General features: G+C 44.9%; 1 protein-coding gene across 1 annotated transcript in view; it reads left to right on the top strand.

Moving 5' to 3' along the window:
• The window catches only part of XYLT1 (xylosyltransferase 1), a 366386-nt gene that overhangs the window by 332354 nt on the left and 8179 nt on the right, over positions 1-25853 (top strand). Inside the window, exons 7-11 of the mRNA XM_015125707.3 lie at positions 12-228; positions 2838-3014; positions 6467-6729; positions 13212-13407; positions 23373-23706. Coding sequence (XP_014981193.2) covers positions 12-228; positions 2838-3014; positions 6467-6729; positions 13212-13407; positions 23373-23706 — 1187 coding nt within the window. The remainder of the gene's footprint in view (positions 1-11; positions 229-2837; positions 3015-6466; positions 6730-13211; positions 13408-23372; positions 23707-25853) is intronic.

The raw sequence follows: 25853 nt of genomic DNA on the forward strand, positions 1-25853 counted from the left end.
CTCTCTCCCAGGTTCATTCGGAAGCAGGGCCTGGATCGGCTCTTCCTGGAGTGCGACGCTCACATGTGGCGCCTGGGAGATCGGCGGATCCCAGAGGGCATCGCCGTGGATGGTGGCTCGGACTGGTTCCTGCTAAACCGGAAGTTTGTAGAGTATGTGACGTTCTCCACAGACGATCTGGTGACCAAGATGAAACAGTTCTACTCCTACACCCTGCTTCCTGCCGAGGTGAGTATCTGGGAAAAAATTCCCAAGAAAGGTAGGGGCTTGTTCTAGCCTTTGTGGCAAAGCGGATGCTGAATTTTTGGCAAAGAGATTCTGGGTCCACCTACATTGTCCTCTACACATCCAGACATCCTTGCTGTCTTAGCAGGGTCCCTGATCTCCCTCCAGTCTGCACAGAGGCTGCGTGGAGTAGACACACGGTGCCACCACCAGCAGTCCACACAGTCTTTGTGCAAAATAGAAAAGGCAGCTCTTCCTCAAGATACTTGGCTTTCATTGGTCATAAAAATCACACGATATACAGATTTTGTTAGAACAAGAATCTTACTGCTATTTTCCAGAAAACTGTTATTTTAAAAACCCTTCTGATACCCACAATGCTGACGGCACCCCTAAAAGGTATGTAGCACATAACCTGCACAACTGTAAATGCTGACCTTTTCAGGACATACCCACATCGACTTTTCTTTTTTTTGTTTGAGACAGAGTCTCCCTCTGTCCCCCAGGCTGGAGTGCAGTGGCTCAATCTCTGCTCACTGCAACCTCCACCTCCCAGGTTCAAGCAGTTCTGCTGCCTCAGCCTCCCGAGTAGCTGGGATTACAGGTGCCCACCACCACACCCAGCTAATGTTTGTATTTTTAGTAGAGACAGGGTTTTGCCATGTGGGCCAGGCGGGTCTTGAACTCCTGGCCTCAAGTGATCCTCCTACCTCAGCCTCCCAAATTGCTGGGATTGCAGGCATGAGCCACCATGCCTGGCCCCCACATCAACTTTTGACACATCCTTCACAGTGACCAATCGTGCAATGACCACCTTTTTACACCAAGCATCCCTTTTCTCATGTTGAATATTGCCCTATCGTTCCCTGAAGAAAAGGGTGTTGGTTTCATGAGTCATACTCCATTAATCCAGAGTATTCTAAAACAGCCCCATCTAGAAGTGGGGAGGGGATCCAGTTCTGAAGGATTGCCACTAACATTCCCATAGCTGCCTGCTGGTCAGAGCTGGGCTGAGGGATTCCAGATTCGTCTTCCTGACCTCCAGGTTGATTGCATCCTCATTTCCAAACCAGCTTGAGAAAAGTGCAGAGCTGGTTCCATTTCTGTTGCATCTATGGCATTTCCCATGAATGGTCCCTTGTTCCTTCCTTGGACCACATAGGCTACGTGTGTTTCTGCAGGCCAGACACCCAGCACATCTCTTGCCTGTGTCTGGGGCAGTGCCAACCTCCGGGGAGGGCTGACTGCGTCCTGGTCACCCAGAGGGATGATGAGCTTGTCATCACTGGGCCAGGTTTTACTATTCTGCACACATGTTAAGTAATCAGCTTTTAATCCTATTTCAGCAAAAATCACCTCTTCTCTCAATTCTGATAACCTCCTCATCCATTATCTTGCAGGGAATTTCTGTATCATTATGAAAGGACACAGGGCAATTGGTGATTGGGTACTTTCCCCACTGCTTGATGGAGAATATATGCCTCCCTGGGCTTGAAGGCAATTCGAGCTTAAAATCCAGGTTCATGGGCATGCCATTTACCGTCACAGGAAGGTCAGCGGGGGGTGGTGGGTGGAGCCTCATTTACCCACCCATCCATTTAGAAGAGATTGTTTGGGAGTTTGGCTATTTTTAATCAAGACATCACCTCAATCCTGGTGACCAAAGCTCCGTGTGTGCTTCCTCTGCCCCTCCCCGGCCCCAGCACACACAAGCGCATGTACTCCAGGGTCTCTGTTCAGTCCCACCTCCTGCATCTCTGCCTTCCCTCCATTCTCCCAGACCACTTCAAGAGGACTGGTTTAGAAGATATCAGAAGACCGTACCCATAAACTTATAAGAGGCAGACACAGATTCCCCAACAGCTTCCCTTAGGGAGAGAGAACAGGGAGGAGGTATATTCGCCTGGGACTGTCATAAAACAGTGTTGAAATATTATAAGAAATATTATAAAAATCTTTCTCTCACTCTCTGGCAATCTCTCAAGTACTCCAGTGATTGTTTCTCCTCTAGTTTTTCTTTTCAGATCCAACATGGCCTCTTAGATCCCTTAAAAAGGTTGGCCAAGAGTCTTGGGGTTAGGGAGAATATATGGCACCTGGTTCAGTACCATGGACAGCAAGCAGCCCCACCTACTCCCTTCCCTATGTTGCAGTCCTGCAATGCAGGAAGCCCTGGGTCTATTGCAACCATCAATTTGGTCTCCCTGCCCCGGGGTGAAATTCCAGATCACTAGTCTTTGTTAGCCAACTATTTCAGACTTGAATCCGTTTGATTTCACATAATCTGTTGGACAGAGCATCCACCTGCACTCTGAGTTGGACCACATGGGCAGCTGACCTCAAATGCATGCAGAGAACATAAGAGTCCCTTGAATGTCGGGTAGTTGTGTTACGCATTTTTGCATCGCTATGAGGGAATATCTGAGGCTTGGTAATTTATAAAGAAAAGTTTATTTGGCTTGTGGTTCTGCAAGCTGTACAGAAAGCGGCCCAGCTTCTTTAAAACAACCAGTTCTTACATGAACTCAGAGCAAGAGTTCACCCTTTCCCACCCCAGTCCCTTTGTGGGAGGCTGGGAGAGGTCTCAGGCTAGGCCCCTCTCTCCCTTGCAGTCCTTCTTCCATACGGTCCTGGAGAACAGCCCCCACTGCGACACCATGGTGGACAACAACCTGCGCATCACCAACTGGAATCGCAAGCTGGGCTGCAAGTGCCAGTACAAGCACATCGTGGACTGGTGTGGCTGCTCCCCCAATGACTTCAAGCCACAGGACTTCCACCGCTTCCAGGTGAGACTTTCTCCTGGCCTGCCAACCTCCTAAATGATGCCTTTCCAACAAACCTCTGCAGAAATCCAAGGCCAGACCTACAGGTCATCTTACCACATGGTGGCCAAACCTGGCTGCTGATAAATAACAGTAACAGCATCAACAATAGCCAATGTTCATTGAACACTTACTCTAGGTCAGGGCTGTTCTAACCACGTTGACTCATTAACCCAAAAGCAACTGACCTTTCATATTATTATTCCATTTTAGGGATATGAAAACTGAGGCACGGAAAGGTTAAAAAAAAAAGTTTCCAAAGGCCATATGCATGTCATCCTCTCTTTATTGCCTTTTCGTCAGAATCTCCCAGAATATTTAAATTTATACCCAGGAATATGCTTTTAAGTATATCTAGGGCAGAGCTTTTCAACCTCAGAACTCTTGCCATTGTGGCCAGATGATCCTGTTAGGAGGTGCTGTCCCATGCCTGGGTGGGATGTTTAGCAGCACCTCTGGTTGAGAATCACTGATCTCCAGTGATATTGATGACTCTGTATTTTCAATGAATTGTACTTTTCTGAGGAGCAGCCAGGTTTGGAAACCATATACTTGAAAGAGTAACAAGAGGTAGAACATTATTCCCTTTACAGCTGTCTCTGGGCAGCCTAACAATTTACTGTTCTGGGGAAGGGCAGAGCAGGAGGGTGGGGAATGGTCATCCACTTACCATGAGCCCTGAGAGTGGCCCCAAGATGGGCACCCCTTCCTGCTCTGCTCCCTCCAAGCCAGGATGGTGGCTTCTTCCTCCACCCCTCCCCACACCCAGCAGCAGAGAGCACAAATATGAATGCCCCTAAATGGTTAAACGAATCACTCTGAGGTCACTAGAGCCACCGTGTAGAGATGGTATAGCTATTTCCCAAACCACTGACACAGGGAAGGCAGGGACACAGTGCCAAGCTCATAACCCAGCCGAGGTGCCCCTGATGTGTGACTGGGATGCTGTTCATGTTTGATCTTCTCTGTGCCAGGCTGTGTGGTCATTGGGTTTACTGGGGCAGACGTCACTTTTATTGTTCAGGTAGGGAAACTGAGGCATGGAGGGGTGTTCCAAGAGGGGTTTTTTCCAGTAGTCCCTGCTGCCTTCCTGGTTTTGTGCCTGTATGAGTGTGGAGTATACAGGTTTTATCTCTCATTCGTATTCCCCTCAAGGTTCCCACCCAGCAGCTCCAGCCACCTTAAGCTGGCAGACAGGGAGCTGCTTAAACCCACATCTTCCCTGCAGAAAGAGGGTTGCAGGGGAATGTTTGACCTATGCAATGAATTCCCACCTTTGGAGAGGACCTGTCCCTCACTGTCCTAATTGCAGAGAATCTTCACTTGGAGCACAGAACCTCCGTGTGGTGATTCCCGGAGCCCCACACTCCCCCAGGCACCAGCATTTGTATCCTAGCCCGGCATCCCGGGGACATTGTAGCCTCTGATGAAGACTGCTTCATGTGCTCACAGCAAGCAAAGATTAAGAGTATCCCCCAAGAGCTAGAGTGAAGACACTGCTGCCTGTAAGGAACTCAGAGTTCTTGAACTTGGAGAGAAAGAATAATAAATATAGCAACATGCCCTTTTAGAAGATCCAGCTATGGTCAGAATCGCAGGCAGAGAAAGGAGTTTATCCTGCCCCCGAGGCCAGTCCTCTGCCCCTACATGGGTTCCTGGCAACAAGGGGCTAGTGATAATAATCAAATATCAGCCTACACTGTGTGCTAGACACTATGCTAGCAACCCATTTTAAGGATGCTGAGGCCTGGAGAGTTTGAGTGACTTCACCTGCACAGCTAGACAGTAACCAAATGAGGATTTGAACTCAGGTGGTCTAACTCTCCACTGTGCTACTGTGAAAGGAACCCACCACAGAGAGGTTTCCTGAAGCAGATTGGCGATGAGATGTTTAGAATAACACCAAGGGTACGAAGTTGCCTCAATCCTGGAGTGATGCAGTAGAGAAAGCTTAGATTTTGGAGTCATGCATTTGGAGTGTGAGTCTGTACCTACCGCTTTGCCTCTCTGAGCTCAGTTTTCTCATCTGTAAAATGGAAATCTTAATACCTGCCTTGCCAAATTATGTGGAAAATGAGAGGCAATTATATAAGTGCACTGCCCTGAATATTGTGTGTGGTCAGTAGTTATTGCTGCTATTAATCTACCACCATGAAAACAGGGCTGGACCCACATTTAGGTCAGTAATGAACACTAGACTGTAATAAGCTCCTCCAGGGAGAGGCCTGTGTTTTATTTGTTTCTGCAGCCCTGCACAAGGGGTCAGCAAACTCTAGCCCTGGGGGCCACAGTCAGCCCACTGCCTGCTTCTGTAAATGAAGTTTTATTGGAACACAGCCATACCCATTTATTTAGTTTCTTGTCTGTGGCTGCTTTTATGCTGTAAAAGCAGAGTTGAGTGGTTTCAAAGCTATTTTCAATATTTACTGTCTGGCCTTTTACTGAATATAAAGTATAAAACCTCGTAGATTACAGGTGCTTAGTATTTCTTTAACCCTCGACCCTGACTCTTCATCCCATCTCTGCCAAGGACTTGCTGTGTGTTCTCAGGTAAGTCTCTTACTGTCTCTGGGCCTGTTTCCTTGAGAGTTTGAATCATAATCACCTGGGAATTTTTTTTTTTTTTTTAATGTTTTAGCTACACTCCTGAGCTATTGACTCAGTAGGTCCTTTTACTTTGAGACAGAGTCTTGCTCTGTAACCCTGGCTGGAGTGGAATGGAACAATCTTGGCTCACTGCAACCTCCGCCTCATGGGTTCAAGTGATTCTCCTGTCTCAGCCTCCTGAGTAGCTGGGACTACAGGTGTGCGCCTGGCCTGGAATCTGAATTTTTCAAAGTCCCAGAGATTCTGAATCTTGTGAGTCTGCAAGTTGGCTGAAATACCAAAGAGGCAATAGGGCATGGTGGAGACTGCAGTGAGCAGAAAAATCTAGGTGCTGTCTAAAGGAACAGCCGCCATTCAGCTTTAACCAGTTGTTACCACATGGTGTATAGGCCTGGGGTTGCCAGATCTATTGCTGTTTAAAGAGAAGCCAAAAGAGTTTCTGTGAATTCTTTCATGTTTTAAATATGGCCAGCTAAAATACATATTTGCCCTAGATTACTAGCCTGTGACCTCTACCTAAATGATGTCTGAGATCCATCCCAGCTATTACCATCTAAAATTTAGTTCATTTAACAGACATCTAAATGATGCTTATTGCTTTAGATGCTCTGCACAGACTAACTCATTTAACCCTCCTCACACCCTTATTATAACCCATTCTACAGATGTTGAAACTGAGAACACAGAAGTGCAAAAAGTGTCATGGATCCAGCAGAGCTTTGCTTCTAACCACAGGATATGCCTGCAGGTTCCCCCCAACCCCAGCACTTGCTGATTTGGTTTTTCTTTTTTTAATCCCATGAGTACAGCAGACAGCCCGGCCTACCTTCTTTGCCCGCAAGTTCGAAGCTGTGGTGAATCAGGAAATCATTGGGCAGCTGGACTATTACCTGTACGGGAACTACCCTGCAGGTACCCCGGGCCTCCGCTCCTACTGGGAGAATGTCTACGACGAGCCTGACGGCATCCACAGCCTGAGCGACGTGACACTCACCTTGTACCACTCCTTTGCCCGCCTGGGTCTTCGACGGGCCGAGACATCCCTGCACACGGATGGGGAGAACAGCTGCCGGTGAGTCCTATGTGGGATGTAGGGAGAGGAGCTGAGAAGCAGGAGGAGGCTCAGGGTGCAGAGCGGGGGCCCTTCCTCCTCTTTAGGGATCTGCAGTGCAGTGCCACCCTATGCTTTCTGTCTTCCTTTGCCCAAAATTCATCTAACGCCACCCTCCTAGCGTGCATGGCATTTCCAATCCAAGCCATTGCCACACTTTGTGCTTTACTTTCTCAGATACCAGATATCCTATGTACCCAATGATTTTACTCATTCTTCATGCTACATATATATACTGTAGCAGGAAGCTTTATGTCACCATACCATATGAAGCATTTGTCTTAAGTGGAAGGTAGCCATGAATATACAAAACTTTTTTTGATGGAAAATGTCAAAGATGTACAACATAGAACAGTGGAACCCCATGTTCCCATCACCCAGCCCCGACAATTTCCAACTCAGGGCTGATCTTGTTTCATCTGTTTCATTTTCATCTTCACCCACCTTCCGCCTCCTCCCAGATCAGTTTGAAGTCAATCCCAGACATCCTATCATTTCAGCCATCAATATTTTAATAATGTATCTCTGAAAAATAACTCTTTGAAACACATTCACCATAATGTCATCACACCTAAAAATATCACAAAGAAAATTAATAGGCAGAACTATTGTTGAAACTTCTCAGCCACCCCTTACAATCGTCTCACCTACCACTACCTGCCGACACTTCAGGAAAGAGCGTTCTAGAAGATGTGGAAAGAAGAGGGGGAGGTAGGAAAATAATTCAACATAATCCCTTCTCCTCCCATCTCTTTCCCTAAGCCAGCCAAACCTTTCATGATGTGTACCCTTTCTTTTGTTCTGAAGCAATATGCATTTTGGATATTTACATAATTGCACCAAGAATTGGGTATCCTGTTTTCTTCCCTTGGCATTATACTCTTAGCCCCCATTTCTCCACGCTGCTCTGTAGCTTCCGCAACGATAATGATTCTTTTTAATGCCTCTAGTATTCCACTGAGCAGAAGTTCTAGAGTTTGCTTAATCCGGCCCTTCACTGTTGCCATTGTCAGTAATGTGCCATTGTAAACAATGTTCTGATGAATATCTTTTCGCAGAAATCCCTTTTTTTCCCATTCTCTTTTCTGATTATTTCCTTAATCACTCTCCTTCTTTTTCTTGTTTGTTTAAACAACCTAGCATCTTCAGGTTCTGACGGGGCTCGGGGGAAGAAGAAAGTTCACTGACTGTCTGAAAACACAGGCAGGTTTCCCGCCTGGTGTCTTGTCCCTGGCCAGCAAGGTTTCTGCAGGACTGTGACAGTGTCCCATCACCTCCTCCCATCCCTCGGCTTCTCTCTCCGTAAAGTTTCTGATGTAGTTTAAAGGGAGACTAGTGTTGGTTAGGAATCTAGGACCTGCAGTTTAAACTCTGATTACAGGCTATTGACCTTGCGCATTCATCTCTCTGGGCTTCGGTTTTCTCATCTGTGAAATGAGTAGTACCCATCATCTTTGTATCATAAGGTGTTGTGAAGTTTAAAGGAGATAATCATCAAAAACTACCTAATGAGTTATACAGTGTTAATCCTTTATATTTGAGACAGTCTTGCTCTGTCACCCTAGCAGGAGTGCAGTGGTGTGATCTCGGCTCACTGCAACCTCCACCTCCCAGGTTCAAGCAATTCTTCTGCCTCAGCCTCCCAAGTAGCTGAGACTATAGGCACATGCCACAACACCCGGCTACTTTTTGTAGTTTTAGTAGAGACAGGACTTCACCATGTTGGCCAGGCTGGTCTCGAACTCCTGACCTCAGGGGGTCCGCCCGCCTTGGCCTCCCTAACTGCTCAGGGGTTCAGGTCATTGCTGGTATCTTAGTTGCCAGTTGCCATTACAGTGCAGCCAACAGTGAACCTACTGTGTGTGATGGTAACAACTCCTCGTTCTCCCCCTGTGCTTTTCTTTGCTCACTGCCTCCCACTGCACAGTCAATCTTGCTCGAGTCAACAAAGCCATCCAAGCCATCCAAAGACCAGGCTCCTCTATGACACTTATTAAAATAGCTCACCCCACGCCCACCATCTCCCAAGCTGAAAGTGGTTCAGGGACTTCACTTTCATGTGTGGCATCTTGGGGGGAGTCTCTCTCCCCGCTGCTAGTCTGGAGGCAGAATCCCTGCAAGTATCCCCAGAACACAGTGCAGCGCCTGACACTGGGAAGGCAAATGTCGTTCCATAATAATTACAGTCGCAGGCTTCCTAGAATGTATAAGGTAAATGATCTTACAGGAAATTCCAAAAGACACCCCCAATTTATCTAGGGTTGTTGAAAGTTTCTCCTGGTACTCGTTTTGGAGTGAAGTGAGCTGTCACGTTGCCTCGAGCCAGGAATCCTCTGGCATCCACCTCGTTTTTTATTGTAATGGAACTGTTGTGCCTTGCTATGGGCAAAGCCGATGTATTTATGAATAGGAGCCTGAAAATAAATCAGGACAAAAGACCCTTATCCCAAAAGGCAGAAGGCAATGGATTCCTAGCCCTGTAGCCCTGGGGCATGTGAGAAAACGGCAAGTGGAAACTTTGCCTCATTTTATCTGGATAGTTTAGGCAAATTGTGCCTTTCCAGTCCATAATATAACCTTTCATTAAATCATGTTTATTGATTTTTTTTTCTCATTATCAAAGTAACGCATGTGCATTGCAGAAATTTCTGAAATGGCAGATTGAGAGAATAAGAAAATAAAGTTTGCTTGTCATCCACCATCCAGAAATAAATTACAGGTCCCCGAATGCCCTCCAGGGTCAGGAACAAAGCACTAGAATCTTAACTCAGTGTGACCCCTGTAGGGTGGGCTGACCTTGGGAACCTGGAGGTCTGTGGTGCTGAACCCCACTACATTCCGTGGGAATGCAGACTAGGAGTTGCCAGCCAAATCTGATTTTTTTTCAGTGCTCTTCATATTTAAATAAGAAAGAAAAACACCTTTGGGCCAGATGAATACTTTGGTTGCATTCCTGTAGATGATTATATGGCATCTTGATTATTTTTCTGTTTTGAGACATGAACGGTTGTCATTACTTAGATACCAAATACAGTCAGGATGAGGCATCAGAGGGCTTTGTGTTCACTCCTTGGTTACAGGGACTGTAGATGTAACTTAGAAGCATGAGGTTCACGAGAAAATCCTTCTAGAATTTTCACTCCTTCAATAAGTACTGATTGAGCAGCTACCGTGTGTTAGGCACAGAGAATTCAGTCTTGGTCCAGGCTGACCAGGCCCGTGACCTCAAAGCCCTCCCACTCTAGTGCAAAGAGAGACAGTACCTAAGCACAGGTAAACCAGAACATAAGATCAATAAGGGAAAATGCTCTGCAAAAAAATGAAGATAAAGTCATGTGAGAATGACAAGTCAGAGGCAGCAATGAGCGTAGCTTGTTCAAGAATCCAAAATAAAGTCCCAGTGGCCAGAAGGTGGTAGATTAGGGTAGCTGGAAACAAAAGGAGGCTAGAGAAAGTGGCAGGACTTTGTGGACCAGGTAAGGAGTTTGGATTTTATTGCAAGCACGAAGCAAGGTGCTTGTGGCATTTAAGTGGGGGACGATGAATGTGGCTATTATAGGAACAGGTTATAGTGGGCAAAAGTAAGAGGGGGTGACAGTTAAGGAAGCTGCTGCAGAGGCGCAGGTACAACATGATGGTGGCTTGAACCAGGATTCTGGCAGTGTATAAGGAGAATAGAGGATGGAAGGGGCCAGGTGTGATGGCTCACACCTGTAATCCCAGCTATGCAGGAGGCTGAGTCAGGGAGAATTGCTTGAACCCGGGAGGCAGAGGTTGCAGTGAGTCGATTTCATGCCACTGCACTCTAGCCTGGGTGACTCTCCATGAGTCATTTTTGAGACTCCATCTCAAAAAATGAAAAGAAAGTGAAGGGAGGCAAGTAATCAAAGATTGACTTCTACATTTTTTTTCACTGCTGCTTTCCGGAAACAATTTCTTCCTTTGACTCCAAAGACAGCAAGTTCTCCTGCTTCACCCACTTCACAGAACACACTGGCAGTGCTTTACGTGTCTACTGTCATGATAACACGTGGGAGTGTAACAACTCCCAAATCAGTATTTTCAAACAATACGCATTTATGTAACGCTCAAGTTTGCAGATCAGCTGGACAGTTTTCCCAGTCCGGGCTGGCCTTGCTCCTGTATCTGCAGCCAACTGCAAGTCGGGAAGTGGCTCTGTGGTCCTTGGCTGGGAATAGTTGCCTGAGCCTGGGATGGCTTCAGCTGGGACAACTAGGGTAGCTCTGCTGTTTCAAATGTCTCCTCCTCCAGCAAGCTAGCCCAGGCATACTCTCATGGTGACCTCAAGAGAGCAAGAAAGCAAACAGAAATGTGCAAGGCATCTTGAGGCCCTGCCTCAGAACTGACAGGACAGCCCTTCTACCACTGCCTGTTGTCCAAAGAAGATTCCAGAGGTAGAAAAATAGGTTCTGCCTCCTAGGTACAAGGAAACTTGCAAAGTCACATGGAAGAGAGCATAAGATACAGGAGATGGGAGATTTGGGGACATGAATGCGGGCGACCACTGGCTCTTTCCTGACGATATCTTTGCTGTCCAATACGGTAGCCACAGGTGGCTATTTCAGTGTAAATTAACTAAAACTAAATACAATTTAAAATTCAGTTCCTCAGTCACACTGGCCATATTTCAAGTGCTCAGCAGTAGCACATTGCTAGTGGCTTGGGAGATGGGGGCCCCAAAATCTCATAAATCATCACTAAAGAACTTATGTAACCAAATACCACCTGTTCCCCCCAAATCCCGTGGAAATAAAAAACTTTTGGCCAGGCGCAGTGGCTGACACCCGTAATCCCAGCACTTCGGGAGGCCGAGGCGGGCGCATCACTTGAGGTCAGGAGTTTGAGACCAGTCTGGCCAACATGGTGAAACCCTCCTCTCTACAAAAATATAAAAAATCACCGGGCATGGTGGCCGATGCCTGTAATCCCAGCTCCTCGGGAGGCTGAGTCGGGAGAATCGCTTGAACCCGGGAGGCAGAGGTTGCAGTGAGCCAAGATCACACCACTGCACTCCAGCCTGGGTGACAGAGGGAGACTCTGTCTCAAAAATAAAACATTTCTGTCATCATAGGAGGTTTTCCGTGACAGCCCTGCCTAGATTTTGCTGCAGTGGTGGAATGACAGCACAATCCCTGGACTGTCCACTCCCAAAGTCCAGATTTAAAACAGGTTTGCATGAACTGTGAATGCCCAGCAAACAATCTGAGGACTGTTCAAGTTTCGTTTTTTTTTCCATGCCCCCTGGAAGGCAATCCAGTAACAAGGCAATGATTTCAGGAGATGTGTGAACACAAGAAGGCAGCTTCCCTAACTGTTATAATTGGACATAAAGACTTAAAACTGCAGATCAGGACCAGAGGGAAGGCTGCGTTTAGCTGAGCAGGGACAATGATTTGTGAAATGCTGTTATGAAGGATCCACAAGCGCCTTCTTAATGCTGTGCAATTTACACATTGCAGAAGCGGCAGCTTTTTATCTGACAAGTAGGAAAGATACCAAGGTGGCCTCCTCCAAGGTTCTCCTCTTTTGCTCTCTGCTTCCCCCTTTTCTCTGGACATCGCCGCTTCGCTACCCTGTCCCTTTCAGCCAGCAAGCTTTTGTGGATCAAAGACATGCATTTTAAAACAACAAGCCACTTTTGCATGTGTGTTTATCTCAGATTGGCAATCGTTGTTAATGATGATAACCAGTGTGAGTGGTAAGGACTGTGAGAGAATAAATCAGTACTTCCGCAACAGTTAAGCTGCAGACACGAAGAGCCTCGGAGATTTAAACAGAGGCGAGACAAATGAAAGGTTTTGCTCAAAGATGTTGAATGCAGCACTGTTTAGAGAAGCAAAAAATTAGAGTTATCATCCAATGATAGGGAACTTGCTTTATAAAATCTGGTATTAACGATGATGAAACACCAAGTATCAACACATACAAAACCATGTCTTCAGAGACTTTTCAAAGATGTGATAATCCTCAGGAAATCCTATACAAAGAAGACAGAATAATAGCTAGGATAGATAGATGCCAACTATGTAGTATTTATGCAAATAGATGCATAGGAAATAAGGCCAAAGGGAAATCCATCAACATGACAGTGTTCACACCCCAGTACCAAGCACCAGAGGACTCAATATCTGTGAATTGACATTATGTATGGGAAGAGGCATGGAAAGTAGTCATTTTACTTTCTTTGTTGTACTTTCCTACAGTCAGCATGGTTTTCATTTATAATCAGCAAAAGAAAAAAGTATTCCTAGTCATTGAGATCATAGCTACATAGGGAGCAGCTTTCAGACAGATGCAAGGAAAATGGTAGGCACTGTACACAATGGGGACTGCTTTAGGAACAAAACTAGCTTGGTGGGTGGGGAGCCTCACTGTGATCCTACACACCTTGGGCCCTAACCCATGAGCGCCTGTGTTTTCAGGTACTACCCAATGGGCCACCCAGCATCTGTCCACCTCTACTTCCTTGCCGACCGCTTCCAGGGCTTTCTGATCAAGCATCATGCTACCAATCTGGCCGTGAGCAAACTGGAGACTCTGGAGACCTGGGTGATGCCAAAAAAAGTCTTCAAGATCGCAAGCCCACCCAGCGACTTTGGGAGGCTTCAGTTTTCCGAGGTAAGAGGCCAGGTCTTGTCACATTTCATTGTATTTTGCAGTTCCCTTGGCCAGATTCTGCTCTACTATCTGACACTTCTAGTTGGAGATGGAGGAGAAGAGGACTTGGAGAGCCCTAAAGATAAACTAACCCCGTGCCCGGAGAAGGCTCTCTGGCCCCAGTCACTGGCACCAGCATCTTAAACAGGGAAAGATGAAACCAACTGGAACACGGATGTATTTTTTAGGGTAGAATTTCTGCCCCTCTGAATATTTTATCCTAGCCAGTGATGACTCCTAAACCAATGTCAGTAATATTAGTCGCATTTTCCAGAATGGAGAACTGAGGCTGATAGAGATCCAAAGATTTTCTGGATTGCTAGCTCAAAATTCAACCTGGGTCTCTTTGGCCACAAATCCTATGCTGAGTTGTGGTTTTGTCTCCCTAGTTTTTAGCACCCATGGATTTGCTCAAGGGAAGTACCAGATCAATCACTGACTATATGATTAGATGAGTAGATGGATGATGGATTGAAGGAAGGATGGATGGACAGATGGGTCACATAGCTACCTTTTTTGTTTTTTTTTTTTTTTTGATCTTTCTGATCTAAATCCAAATGATACACCTTCAGAGAAGCCTTCCCCAGCCACCTACTTAAGCTGCTGCAATAACTACATTCTCCACCCAACCCTTCCCTGTTTTAATACTTTTTCGTAGCATTTACTATCTAAAATTATCTTGTTGCTTTATCTGGTCACTCATTGATTGTTCACAGGAGAGTTGGAACTGTGTCTCCCTCTTCACTGCGGTATCTCCAGCACACAGAGAGTACATAGTGTTTGTAGATGTTGAGTAAGACTTCTGAAAGAGTATGTGAGTGTACCTGGGTCATGGTGCAGGAAGGAAGGGGAAGCATGATGAAGCCTGGTGCGTGTTGTTCACACAGAACTGCAGCACCTGGTTTCTGCCTTTCTCACATCTGTAAGGGCTAAGGAGGTAATTTGTCTCAATGGTTCTGACTGCTGGATTAGGGACCGAGAGTCTGATTGTAGACTATGGTACATCTTGAGGGGCTAAGAGTTTGTTGGGGAGAGGGGGAGTCCCACCTGCTTATGTTTTGTTTGACAGTCCTTCTCTAGCTTCTGTGGCCCTGCCTAACCTGTGCTCCAGCGAATGTATGTATCCCCATGAAAAACAGGCACCAGTGAGAGTTTCTTGTTGAGCCACTGTTTTCAATTAAGACTCCGAGTGGATTTGTTGGATGTGAGCTGCCAAGGGAGCCCACTCCATAAATTACTGGTGTCAGGGGGCAATTACATACTGCCCCAGCTGGATTCTGTGCTAGGGGCCTGAGCAGCCAATTGACAACATTAATGTCCCATTAAAGAGATGAATGCCTCGTGTCTGGGCTCCCCCTGCTTATCAGCCTGCTGTTGGGCAACTGGGTACTTCTGGCAGTGACAAATGATGTTGGCCTCCCCATGGCTAGTGCTTTGGGGGAGGGTCCTCACTACACAGGTCTGGTACCCTTGGTGCGAGAACCATCAAAATCACTGGCAAAAATAACAGCATGTGATGCAGAGAGCCCTCACTTGTATTTTGAATTTTTTCTAAAGTCTTAATTTTAATGGCAAATGAACAGAAAGGGAAGGAAGAACCACAGGGCCACTCTGTAGGCTGTTTAGGATCTCCTTGGAGTTAGCACCATCCCAGGGCCTTGCAGAGTGCCTGAACAGCTCAGATACATTTCTCCAATCCATGGGAATCTCATGCTATTGACTTGGAAAAAAAAGATGCTCATTGTTTCTTCAGGTAGTCACCGAGTGCCTACAATGTGCCAGGTTCAGGAGGGATCGTGGTGAACCAGACAAACCAGGCCCCTGTGGTCATGGAATTGCAGTCCAGTGGGGCAGCCAGCCAATGAGTGAGCAAACAGATAAACAAAAACAGCTCAGCTAATGACAGGTATTCTAGAGAAAACTTCATTCATGTGATGCCTGGGGACTCAGGACCTTGATGGGGACAACCTTCGATAGAATGATTCATCTAGGAAGGCTTTTCTAAGGAGATCACTGCAGAGCTAAAGCCTGTAAAAGAACCAGTCCCTGGGGAGATCTGGAGCAGAGAGAAGAGCATATACAAAGGCCCTGAGGCACTGGGAATGAGCTAGGAGTACTCGAGTTGCAGTGAGACCAGTGCACTGAGTGCAGCAAGTGAGAAGGAAACTGCTAGGAAAGAGGCCTCAGGGAGGAGTCTTGCAGGCCCTGGAAAGATGTTCAGGTTCTATTTTAAATGCAATGGAAAGATAGAGGGAAAATGGCAGATAAGAGGCAGGACGAACTTGCAGCTCCCACTCGGATGGACAGAGCAGTGTGTGGAGCCCCACATCAGGACCTTTTGCTCCCAGAAGTACTGCAGAAACATGCCAGGAAAGACAAGAGAATCCATAGAGCCTTTAAAGGAGGTGGATTGCCCTGCAGGTTCCGTGGGACAGCCAAGGAACTGTGAATCCCCAGAAGATCACACTAGCTCACCAGCAATGGATTCAAATCAAGAAGAAATCTCTGAATTACCAGAAAAAGAATTAAGAAGTTCGACTATTAAGCCAATTAAGTCGGCACCAGAGAAAGGTGAAGTCCAACTTAAAGAAGTTTTTAAAAAAATGATATAGGATATGAATGGAAAAATCTCCCATGAAATATAACCTAAATAGAAAACAGTCACAACTTCTGAAACTGAAGGACACACTTAGAGAATTGCAAAATGCACTGGAAAATCTCAGCAATCGAATCAAATGAGTAATAGAAAGAACTTCAGAACTTGAAGACAAGGCTTTCAAATTAACCCACTCCAACAAAGACAACAAAGAATTTTTAAAAATGAACAAAACCTTCAAGAAGTTTGGGAGTATGTTAAATAACCAAACAAGAACAATTGCTGTTCCTGAGGAAGAAGAGAAATCTAAAAGTTTGAATAATGAGAGAATAATTGAGGAAAACTTCCCCAGCCTTGCTAGAGATCTAGACATCTAAATAGAAGAAGTGCAAAGAACACCTGGGAAATTCATTGCAAAAAGATCACGCCTAGGCACATAGTCATCGAGTAATCTAAAGTCAAGACAAAGGAAATAATCTTAAGACGCAAAAGCATCAGGTAACCTATAAAGGAAAACCCATCAGATTAACAGCAGATTTCTCAGCAGAAACCCTACAAGCTAGATGGGTCCTATCTTTAGCCTCCTTAAACAAAACAATTACCAGCCAAGCATCGTGTATCCAGCGAAACTAAGCTTCATAAATGAAAGACACAGTTTTTTCAGACAAATGCTAAGATAATTCACCACTACCAAGCCAGCACGACAAGAACTGCTAAAAGGAGCTGTAAATCTTGAAACAAATCCTCAAAATAAACCAAAATAGAATCTCTTTAAAGCATAAATCTCACAGGTCCTGCAAAACAACACAATGAAACAAACCAAGGTATTCAGGCAACAAATAGCATGATGAATAGAATAGTACCTCACATCTCAATACTACTGTGGAATGTAAATGGCCTAAAAGCTTCACTTAAAAGATACAGAATCAATAAGAATTCACCAACCAGGTGTCTGCTGTCTTCGAGAGACTTTCCTGGCACATAAGGACTCACATGAACTTATGGTAAAAAGGTGAAAAAAATGGACACCAAAAGTGAGCAGGAGTAGCTATTCTTATCAGACAAAAGAAAACTTTAAAGCAACAGCAATTTAAAAAGACAAGGAGGGACATTACATAATGATAAAAGGACTAGTTCAATAGGAAAATACCACAATCCTAAATATATATGCACTAACACTGGGGCTCCCAAAACAATTACTACCAGACCTAAGAAATGAGATGGACAGCAACACAGTAATATTGACACACTTCATCAAGACAAAGTCAATAAACAATGGACTTATGCTATACTCTACAACAAATGGACTTAACAGATACTTATAGAACATTTTACCCAATGACTGCAGAATTGCGTAAAACAATTCTATTATACATGCTATTCATCAGCACATGGAACATTCTCCAAGATAGGCCATATGATAGGCCACAAAACAAGTCTCAACAATTTTAAGAAAATCAAAAGTACAGTGAGTACTCTTCTCAGACCACAGTGGAATAAAATTGGAAATTAACTCCAAAAGGAACCACCAAAGTTATGCCAATACATGGAAACTAAATAATGTGCTCCCGAATTCAATGCTTCTGGGATACAGCAAAGCCAGTGCTAAGTGCAGAGTTCATAGCATTAAATGCCCACATCAAAAAGTCAGAAAGAGCCCAAACAGACAATCTAATATCACACCTTAATGAGCTAGAGAAACAAGAACAAACCCAAATCCACCAAGGAGAGGTAAAAGACCTCTACAAGGAAAACTGCAAAACACTGCTGCAAGAAATCATAGATGACACAAACAAATGGAAATACATCCCATGCTCTTGGATGGGTAGAATCAATATTGTGACCATGACCATACCGCCAAAAGCAATCTACAAATTTAGTGCAATTCCCATCAAAATACCACCATCATTCTTCACAGAACTAGAAAAAAAATCCTAAAACTCATATGGAACTAAAAAAGAGCCTGCCGAGCCAAAGCAAGACTAAACAAAAAGAACAAATCTGTAGGCATTACATGACCCAACCTTAAAGCATACTATAAGGCCATAGTCACCAGAACAGCATGGTACTGGTATAAAAACAGGCATATAGACCAATGGAACAGAATAGAGAACCCAGAAATAAAGCCAAATACTTACTGATCTTCAACAAAGCACACAAAAACAAAGTGGGAAAAGAACACCCTATTCAACAAATGGTGCAGAAATAATTGGCAGGCCACATGTAGAAAGACAAAACTAAATCCTCATCTCTCACCTTATACAAAAATCAACTCTGGATGGATCAGACTTTAAGACATGAAACCATAAAAATTCTAGAAGATAAAATTGGAAAAACCCTTCTAGACACTGGCTTAGGCAAAGACTTCATGACCAAGAACCCAAAAGCAAATGCAACAAAAACAAAGATAAATAGATAGGACTTAATTTAAAAAGTTTCTGCAAGGCAAAACAATCAACAGAGTAAACAGACAACCCAGAGAGTGGGAGAAAATCTTTGCAATCTATAGATCCAACAAAGGACTAATTTCTAGAATCTACAAGGAACTCAAACCAGCAGGAAAAAACAACCCCATCAAAAAGTGGGCTCAGGCCATGAATAGACAGTTCTCAAAAGAAGATACACAAATGGCCAATGAACTTATGAAAAAATGCTCAACATCACTAATGATCAGGAAAATGCACATCAAAACCACAATGCGATACCACCTTACTCCTGCAGGAATGGCTATAATAAAAAAATACTAGATGTTGGCATGGATGTGGTGAAAAGGAAACACTTTTATGCTGTTAGTGGAAATGTAAACTAGGACAACCACTATGGAAAGCAATGTGGAGATTCCTTAAAGAACTACAAGTAGTTCTACCATTTAATCCAGCAATTCCACTACAGGCTATCTACCAGAGGAAAAGAAGTCATTATACAAAAAAAAAGATTCTTGCACATGCATGTTTATAGCAGCACAATTCGCAATTGCAAAAATATGGAACCAGCCCAAATGCCCATCAGTCAATGAGTGAATAAATTCCACACCATGGACTATTACTCAGCCATAAAAAGGAACGAAATAATAGTATTTGCAGCAACCTGGATGGAATTGGAGACCATTATTCTAAGTGAAGTAATTCAGGAATGGAAAACCAAACATTGTATGTTCTCGTAAGTGGGAGCTACGCTATGACAAAACAAAGGCTTAAGAATGATACATGGCTTTGGGGACTCAGGGGCAAGGGTCGGCGGATATGGGGGATAAAAGACTACACATGGGGTACAGTGTATACTGCTCAGGCGATAGGTGCACCAAAATCTCAGAAGTCACCACTAAAGAACTTATTCATGTCACCAGACACCACCTGTTCCCCAAAAGCCTATTGAAATATATACATATACACACATATTATAAACTCAAAAAAAGATAATAATAAACGCAATGGAAAGCCACTGGTTGGTTGGAAGCCAGGGAGCAGTATGTTAAGCTTGAATTTGAGTATGTATTTGAATTTGGGTAATTGACCATTCTGCAGTGGATGGTGGTGAACTTCCACACTGAGGCCCCTTGAGAAGGTCTTGGAGGTCACAGAGGATGTGACAGCAGCAAAGCCCTAGCTCAGGCTGCCCCACCCCTCACCCATCACGCTCCTCGGTTGAGAAACAAGATCCAGGTTGTTTATCAGCTGCTCCGGAACTCTCCTGCCCAGGTTATCTTGGTTTTAAAACTCAGATTTTTTCTTTGGAGGATCCAAGGGCAGTGTTCTGGAGGGTTCCCATCTTCCCCTAACTGGTGAAAAATCTCTTCCTTAAATATGACCCTAAAGTAGTTTTGTGGCCATTCATCTGTTTTGTTAGTATCTGTTGGAAACTAGTGCGTGGAGGGAAGTCCATGTGTTCAGCCCCTACTCATTCAGTATGTGTTCAAGATAGATTGATAGACAGGTGATACATAGATAGATGATTAACAGACAGATGGATGGATGGATAGATTAATAGGTAAACAGATGGACAGATCATTGATGGGTAGAATAGAGTTGACTGATTAATGAGACAGATTAATAGAGATAGATGATAAACACATAAGTAGATGATCAATCTGCATAGATCATCAGTTGATCAATAGACAATAGGTGCTCAATATATCTCTATTTCTAGATCTCTATAGAGATATTGAGCATCTACAGTAGACAGATATAGAAATAGAGATATATTGAGCATCTACTCTATGCTCAGCACTGTTTCAGACACTAGAGACATGTTGGTGAGCAAGTCCTGCCCTCATGGAGTTAACAGTCTAGAGCTGGACAGAGAGAGAGAGACCTATAAATTAAAACATGCAGTACTGTGGGGGTGAGGAGAAAAGCTCTGATGATCAAATGCTTAGAGATGTACCTCAGTGGTGCCTCTGTCCAGGAAAGACTTCTGATAGAGGTGATACCTGAGCCAAAACCTAGACAACAAGTTTGAGCTGGCTAGGACGACGCTGGGAAAGGTAGACCGGTCCAGAGAACAGGCGGATCATGGCCAGAAGATCAAGAGGAAACAGAGAGCCCTTCAGAACGGGGTGCTGAGAGTAACCCAGGGTGGCCTGGAGCAAGGAGCAAGTGGAAGGGAGGAAGAGGGATAGAGATGACAGAGGTGAAGCTGGAGCCAAACCAGAAAGGTCTCCAGGAGAGGTGAGAAACTGGACTTACAAACCAGGTGTTGCTGAAAGCAGTTATAAGTAGGAAAATAGAAATCGGGCTTCTTTAGAGAAATCTCCATAGACCTTTCAAGGTCTGAACTGAATCCTGTTGATCATTCATTTATTCCTTCAAGAAATAGTATCCTTTTAATTTCTACTGTGTTCTGGGCACTTTGCTAGGCACCAGGGCAGGGGCGAGGGGACAGAAGGTGCTGGTCCCTGCTGATCCACAGGGTAGTAGAAAAATACCAAGATTTCATAAGTCTGGGAGGGACGGCAGCCCCTGCAGGAACGTCAGAGCAGTAACTACCTCTGTTACTCTCAGGATGCTTTTTTTTTTTTTTTTTTTTTTTTTGAGACGGAGTCTTGCTCTGGCTCCCAGGCTGGAGTGCAGTGGCCTGATCTCGGCTCACTACAACCTCCACCTCCCGGGTTCAAGCGATTCTCCTGCCTCAGCCTCGTGAGTAGCTGGGACTACAGGCGTCCGCCACCACTCCTGGCTAATTTTTATATTTTTAGTAAAGACGGGGTTTCACCATATTGGCCAGGCTGGTCTCAAACTCCTGACATTGTGATCCGCCCACCTCGGCCTCCCAAAGTGCTGGAATTACAGGCTTGAGCCACCGCGCCTGGCCCTCAGGATACTTTCTTAGTCCTAATCTTTAGTCTCTGTCCTGATGAAAACTGAAAGCAAGATATGTGCCAGTGAGTGTACACGGATGGCAGCCACCCCTGGTAGGCAGTAGGGATTCGGTTTACATGTGTTGGGTGAATGAATGACTGAGAGAGTGAATGAATTAATGAGTGGGAGGCAATATGTAGCATAGTGGATGAGAATGCAGCCTCTGGGGTTGGACTTCCTGGGTTCCCATGCTGGCTCTGCCCCCTCTGACCATAGCGAGTTATCTCACTTCTCTGAGACTCAGTTTCCACATCTGTAAAGTGAACATAATGACAAGGGTCTCCCCTTTATGGATTTGGGAGTATCAGATGAATGGACATGTCTGCCTGGCACACTGTAATCCCTCAGCAAATATTAGCAGTGGAACTCTGTACGCTGGGTAAAGAATGGACTGACATGGTAACTCTTGCAAGAACAATGAGAAACTAGATCAGCTCCTATTTCCCCTGCACATAGGAAATCTCAGAATGTAGGTGTGTATATCCACACCCGACCTTCGTGCACACGCACATTAGAGATGCTAATTATGGGAAGACAACAGAGGCAGTGCAAGCTCATACTGTACCCGTTATTTGCCCCAACATGCCTACATGCTGTGTCCTCAAAACCACTAAATTAATCCACCTGGGGGAGATCTCTTTTTTCAAATTAGACGACCCCTGATTTAATTTGATTTGAAATAGCAACAAAGCTCATTGTCAGGAATCTCCCTAGTTCATTCATTTTTTTGGTCAAGCCATTCACCCGTTCGTTCAACAAACATTGCTCGAGCACCTACTGTGTACTAAACATGGTAGTAGGCACCAAGAAAGAGCAGAGAACCTGCTAGGTAAAGCCCCCGTTCACACAGAGCTTACATTACAGCTGGAGGAGATAAGGAATAAATACATCGACAGACAACTCTGAGATAGTGCTTATACCAGTGGTAGGAAGAAAATAAAGCGGTAGGGAATGACACAGATTGACTGAAGGTCCATTTGAAATTTGGGGCGGAGGGAGTGGTCAGGTAAAGACTCTGTGAGGCAGCTTTAGACATAAGGGGCTGGCCGTGCAAGGAAGGCGTATTCCACACAGGGCAGATGGTGCGGGAATGCTGAGCTGGAAATGAACCTGCCTTGATTGAGGTGGCTAAAACAAGGCATCCTGGAGAAAGATGGGGAGGGGGTCATGGAGTTGGAGGACGGGGCGAGCTCAGACTCTGAGTGCACTAAGAAGCCTGGGGGCAGCAGTAAGAGGACATTTTACAAGGCCTTTCTGACTACAGGATATAGAAGAAATTGCAGGTGGCACAAGTGGAAGGAGGGAAGCCCAGAGAGGATTGCGGTGGGTCACAGCCGCACACATCCCCAGCTGGCTGGCAGGAAGGAAGGATCGCAGGATGACTCTCGTGCTTACGTTCCAGCTCTAGGTGCCTTGGGAAAGCCAGAGCTGTCTCTTCCTAGGAAACCTATTTGAACCCCCGTAGATGACAGGCAATGCTCAGGGTCTCTAGCGTATGATAGAGCAGCTGTAATAACATAACCTTTATTCTTGTTCAGAACCGTTGCACACAGTGGAGGTGTGTGATTTGGAAAACCAAGGATGGAAGTGGAAACTAGCTATACCTGTTGAGTGGCAGGATGTATATTTCTGTGGAATGGCCTGCAAGCAAGGCATTCATTCATTCATTCAGTCAGTCAGTCATTCAGTCCATGTTTGGTTTTCTTTTCAAAGCACACGCCATACACCAGGCACAGGAGGCCCAGTGGTTTAAATAAAAGGACCACAGGCCTTGTGATCCTTCAGACCGAGTCCAGATCCCAGATCTTCTGCTTATAAGCTGTGCAACCTTGAGCAGGTGACTTAGTTGGAGCCTCAGTTTCTTCATCTGTAAAATGGGTATATGAAAGCTAACACAGGGGATCCTAGGCCTTTCTGAGACCTAGCACCCTAGTTCAGGCCCAGTGACTTCAGAATTCACTCCCCTGTTTTAGGTCGGCACTGACTGGGATGCCAAGGAGCGGCTGTTCCGCAACTTTGGGGGTCTCCTGGGGCCCATGGATGAGCCGGTGGGTATGCAGAAGTGGGGGAAGGGGCCCAACGTGACCGTGACCGTCATTTGGGTGGATCCCGTCAACGTCATCGCAGCCACCTACGACATCCTGATTGAGTCCACTGCCGAATTCACGCACTACAAGCCCCCTTTGAACTTGCCCCTGAGGCCTGGGGTCTGGACAGTGAAAATTCTCCACCACTGGGTGCCAGTTGCAGAGACCAAATTCCTCGTTGCGCCTCTGACCTTCTCCAACAGGCAGCCCATCAAACCGGGTGAGTACTCCCAGCATCTCTGTGGGGAAAATATTCCTTCCTCGGGAACCTGAGGGTCTCTGGTGTTGGTAGGCAGCACTGCTCAGATGTAGGGCAAGCAGCGTCCTTGCAGAACGGCACTCCTTGCTCTCAGTACTTTTCTCTGCGTTTCCCTAGAGAACCATCTAATTTCCTACCTGCACACTGAGATGTCATCTGTGCAGGTATTAGATACCTATTTGTTAGATGTTCTCCCACTGAACTTCCAGAAGGCCTAGATCATGGTGAAGACAAGCTGGGAAATACGCCCAGGCAGGTATTAAGGATCAGCAAATCTTGTTGACTATTTTAAAAAATCCAGAACAGGAATTTCTGTTCATCAAAAATATGATACACCAGGTGGGAAAGATGAACCACCTAATAGTGGAAGATACTTGCTACATTTTTTTTAAAGTACTCATCTTCAGAATTTATAAAGAAATGCCATTAATCAGAAGTTGGCCATTCCAGCCCACTACCTGTTTTTGTAAATAAAGTTTTATTGGAACACAGTCGCCATGCTCATTCATTTACACGTTGCCTGCTTCTGCTTTAGAGCTACAGTGGCAGAACTGAATCGTTGTGACAGAGACTGCATGGCCTACAAAGCAATACTATCTGGCTCTTTCCAAAAAAAAAAAAAAAACCCACCAACCCTCCTCCACCAATAGAGGAAAAAAATGAAGGAGAGAACATGAATGGCCCTCACCCAGAAAAAGATGTTCAGCCTCATTAAAACTGAGAGAAATGAAAAATTAAAGCAAAGAGAGGTTCCACGTCATACCCATATTATTGGGAAATGCGTGACAGTTAGATAAGAACCTGTGTTACTAAGGCTAGGAGTAACAGGCATTCATGCAGTGCTAGTGGGAGGGTGAAGTGCTAAGATGAGATGAGTTTAGAAAATGGTTTAGTATCTCCTAGTAAAGCTGAACATACACACACCCTACAATAGACATTTCACTCCCAGGTATAGGCTATAGAGACTTGTACAGAAATGCTCACATGAGAGTTATTCTTAATAGCACAAAACCAGAAACAGTCTGATTGTCTGACACTGGAAAGGAAAAGCAATTGGCTGCCTGTTCATACAATGGAATATTAGGCAGCAGTGAATATCAGTAAAGCATGGCATGTGTTGGCTTGGATGAGTCCCTAAAACATAGTGTTGAGGGGGAAATATCATAGATAAATCATTATGATGCATTTCTGTCAAGTTCAAAAACAGGCAAAGTCAACAGTATCTTATTTCATGTGTCAAAGGCAGCTGTTAGGAAATGAAACACGAAATTAACACGAAATTCAGGTCAGGGTTTCCATCCCCATGGAGAACAGGGACTGGGATGTCGGTTCCTAACCCGCCTTTTTTCTTTGTCCATTCAAAGGGTTTACGTTTATACTTCTATTTCCCCTCTTTTCACCTCCTTTTATTAAGGGGAAAGTCTTTCTCCCTGCTCAGATCCTACCTCTAGAGAAACCACTGCCAACAGTTTGGTATGAATCCTTTTAGAAGTTTTTCAATACTTTTAAAGCATAAACATAACACACATCATAAATCACAAAACCTTTGATATTTTTAAAAAATGAAATCATACATTTTGTACTGTAAGATTGCTTTTTTTTTTTAACTTTCTAAGTCAGTATATATGAAGCTACCAGCTACATGATATTCCACTGGGTTAAAGAACCACAACGTATCTGTTCCCCTATTGGTGGACACATAAGTTTTTGTTGTTGATGATGATAATGATGTTGTTGATAATACTGCAAGGAAAAGTCTTTTTTTTTTTTTTTTTTTTTTTTTTTTTTTTTTTAAAGTAACTGAGGTTGGCTTGGTGCCATGGCTCATACCTGGCCTCCCAGAGTGCTAGGATTACGAGGCAGGTAGATCACCTGAGGCCAGGAGTTCGAGACCAGCCTGGCCAACATGGCGAAACCCTGTCTCTACTAAAAATACAAAAATTAGCCGGGTGTGGTGGCACACACCTGTAGTCCCAGCTACTTGGGAGGCTGAGGCATGAGAATCACTTGAACCTGGGAGGTGGGTGAGCCAAAATCATGCCACTGCACTCCACTTGGGTGACAGAGTGAGGTTCTATCTCAAAAAAAAAAAAAAAAAAAAAAAAAAA

Source organism: Macaca mulatta, chromosome 20, assembly GCF_049350105.2.
Source record: "Macaca mulatta isolate MMU2019108-1 chromosome 20, T2T-MMU8v2.0, whole genome shotgun sequence".
In the NCBI taxonomy this organism is placed as follows: Eukaryota; Metazoa; Chordata; class Mammalia; order Primates; family Cercopithecidae; genus Macaca; species Macaca mulatta.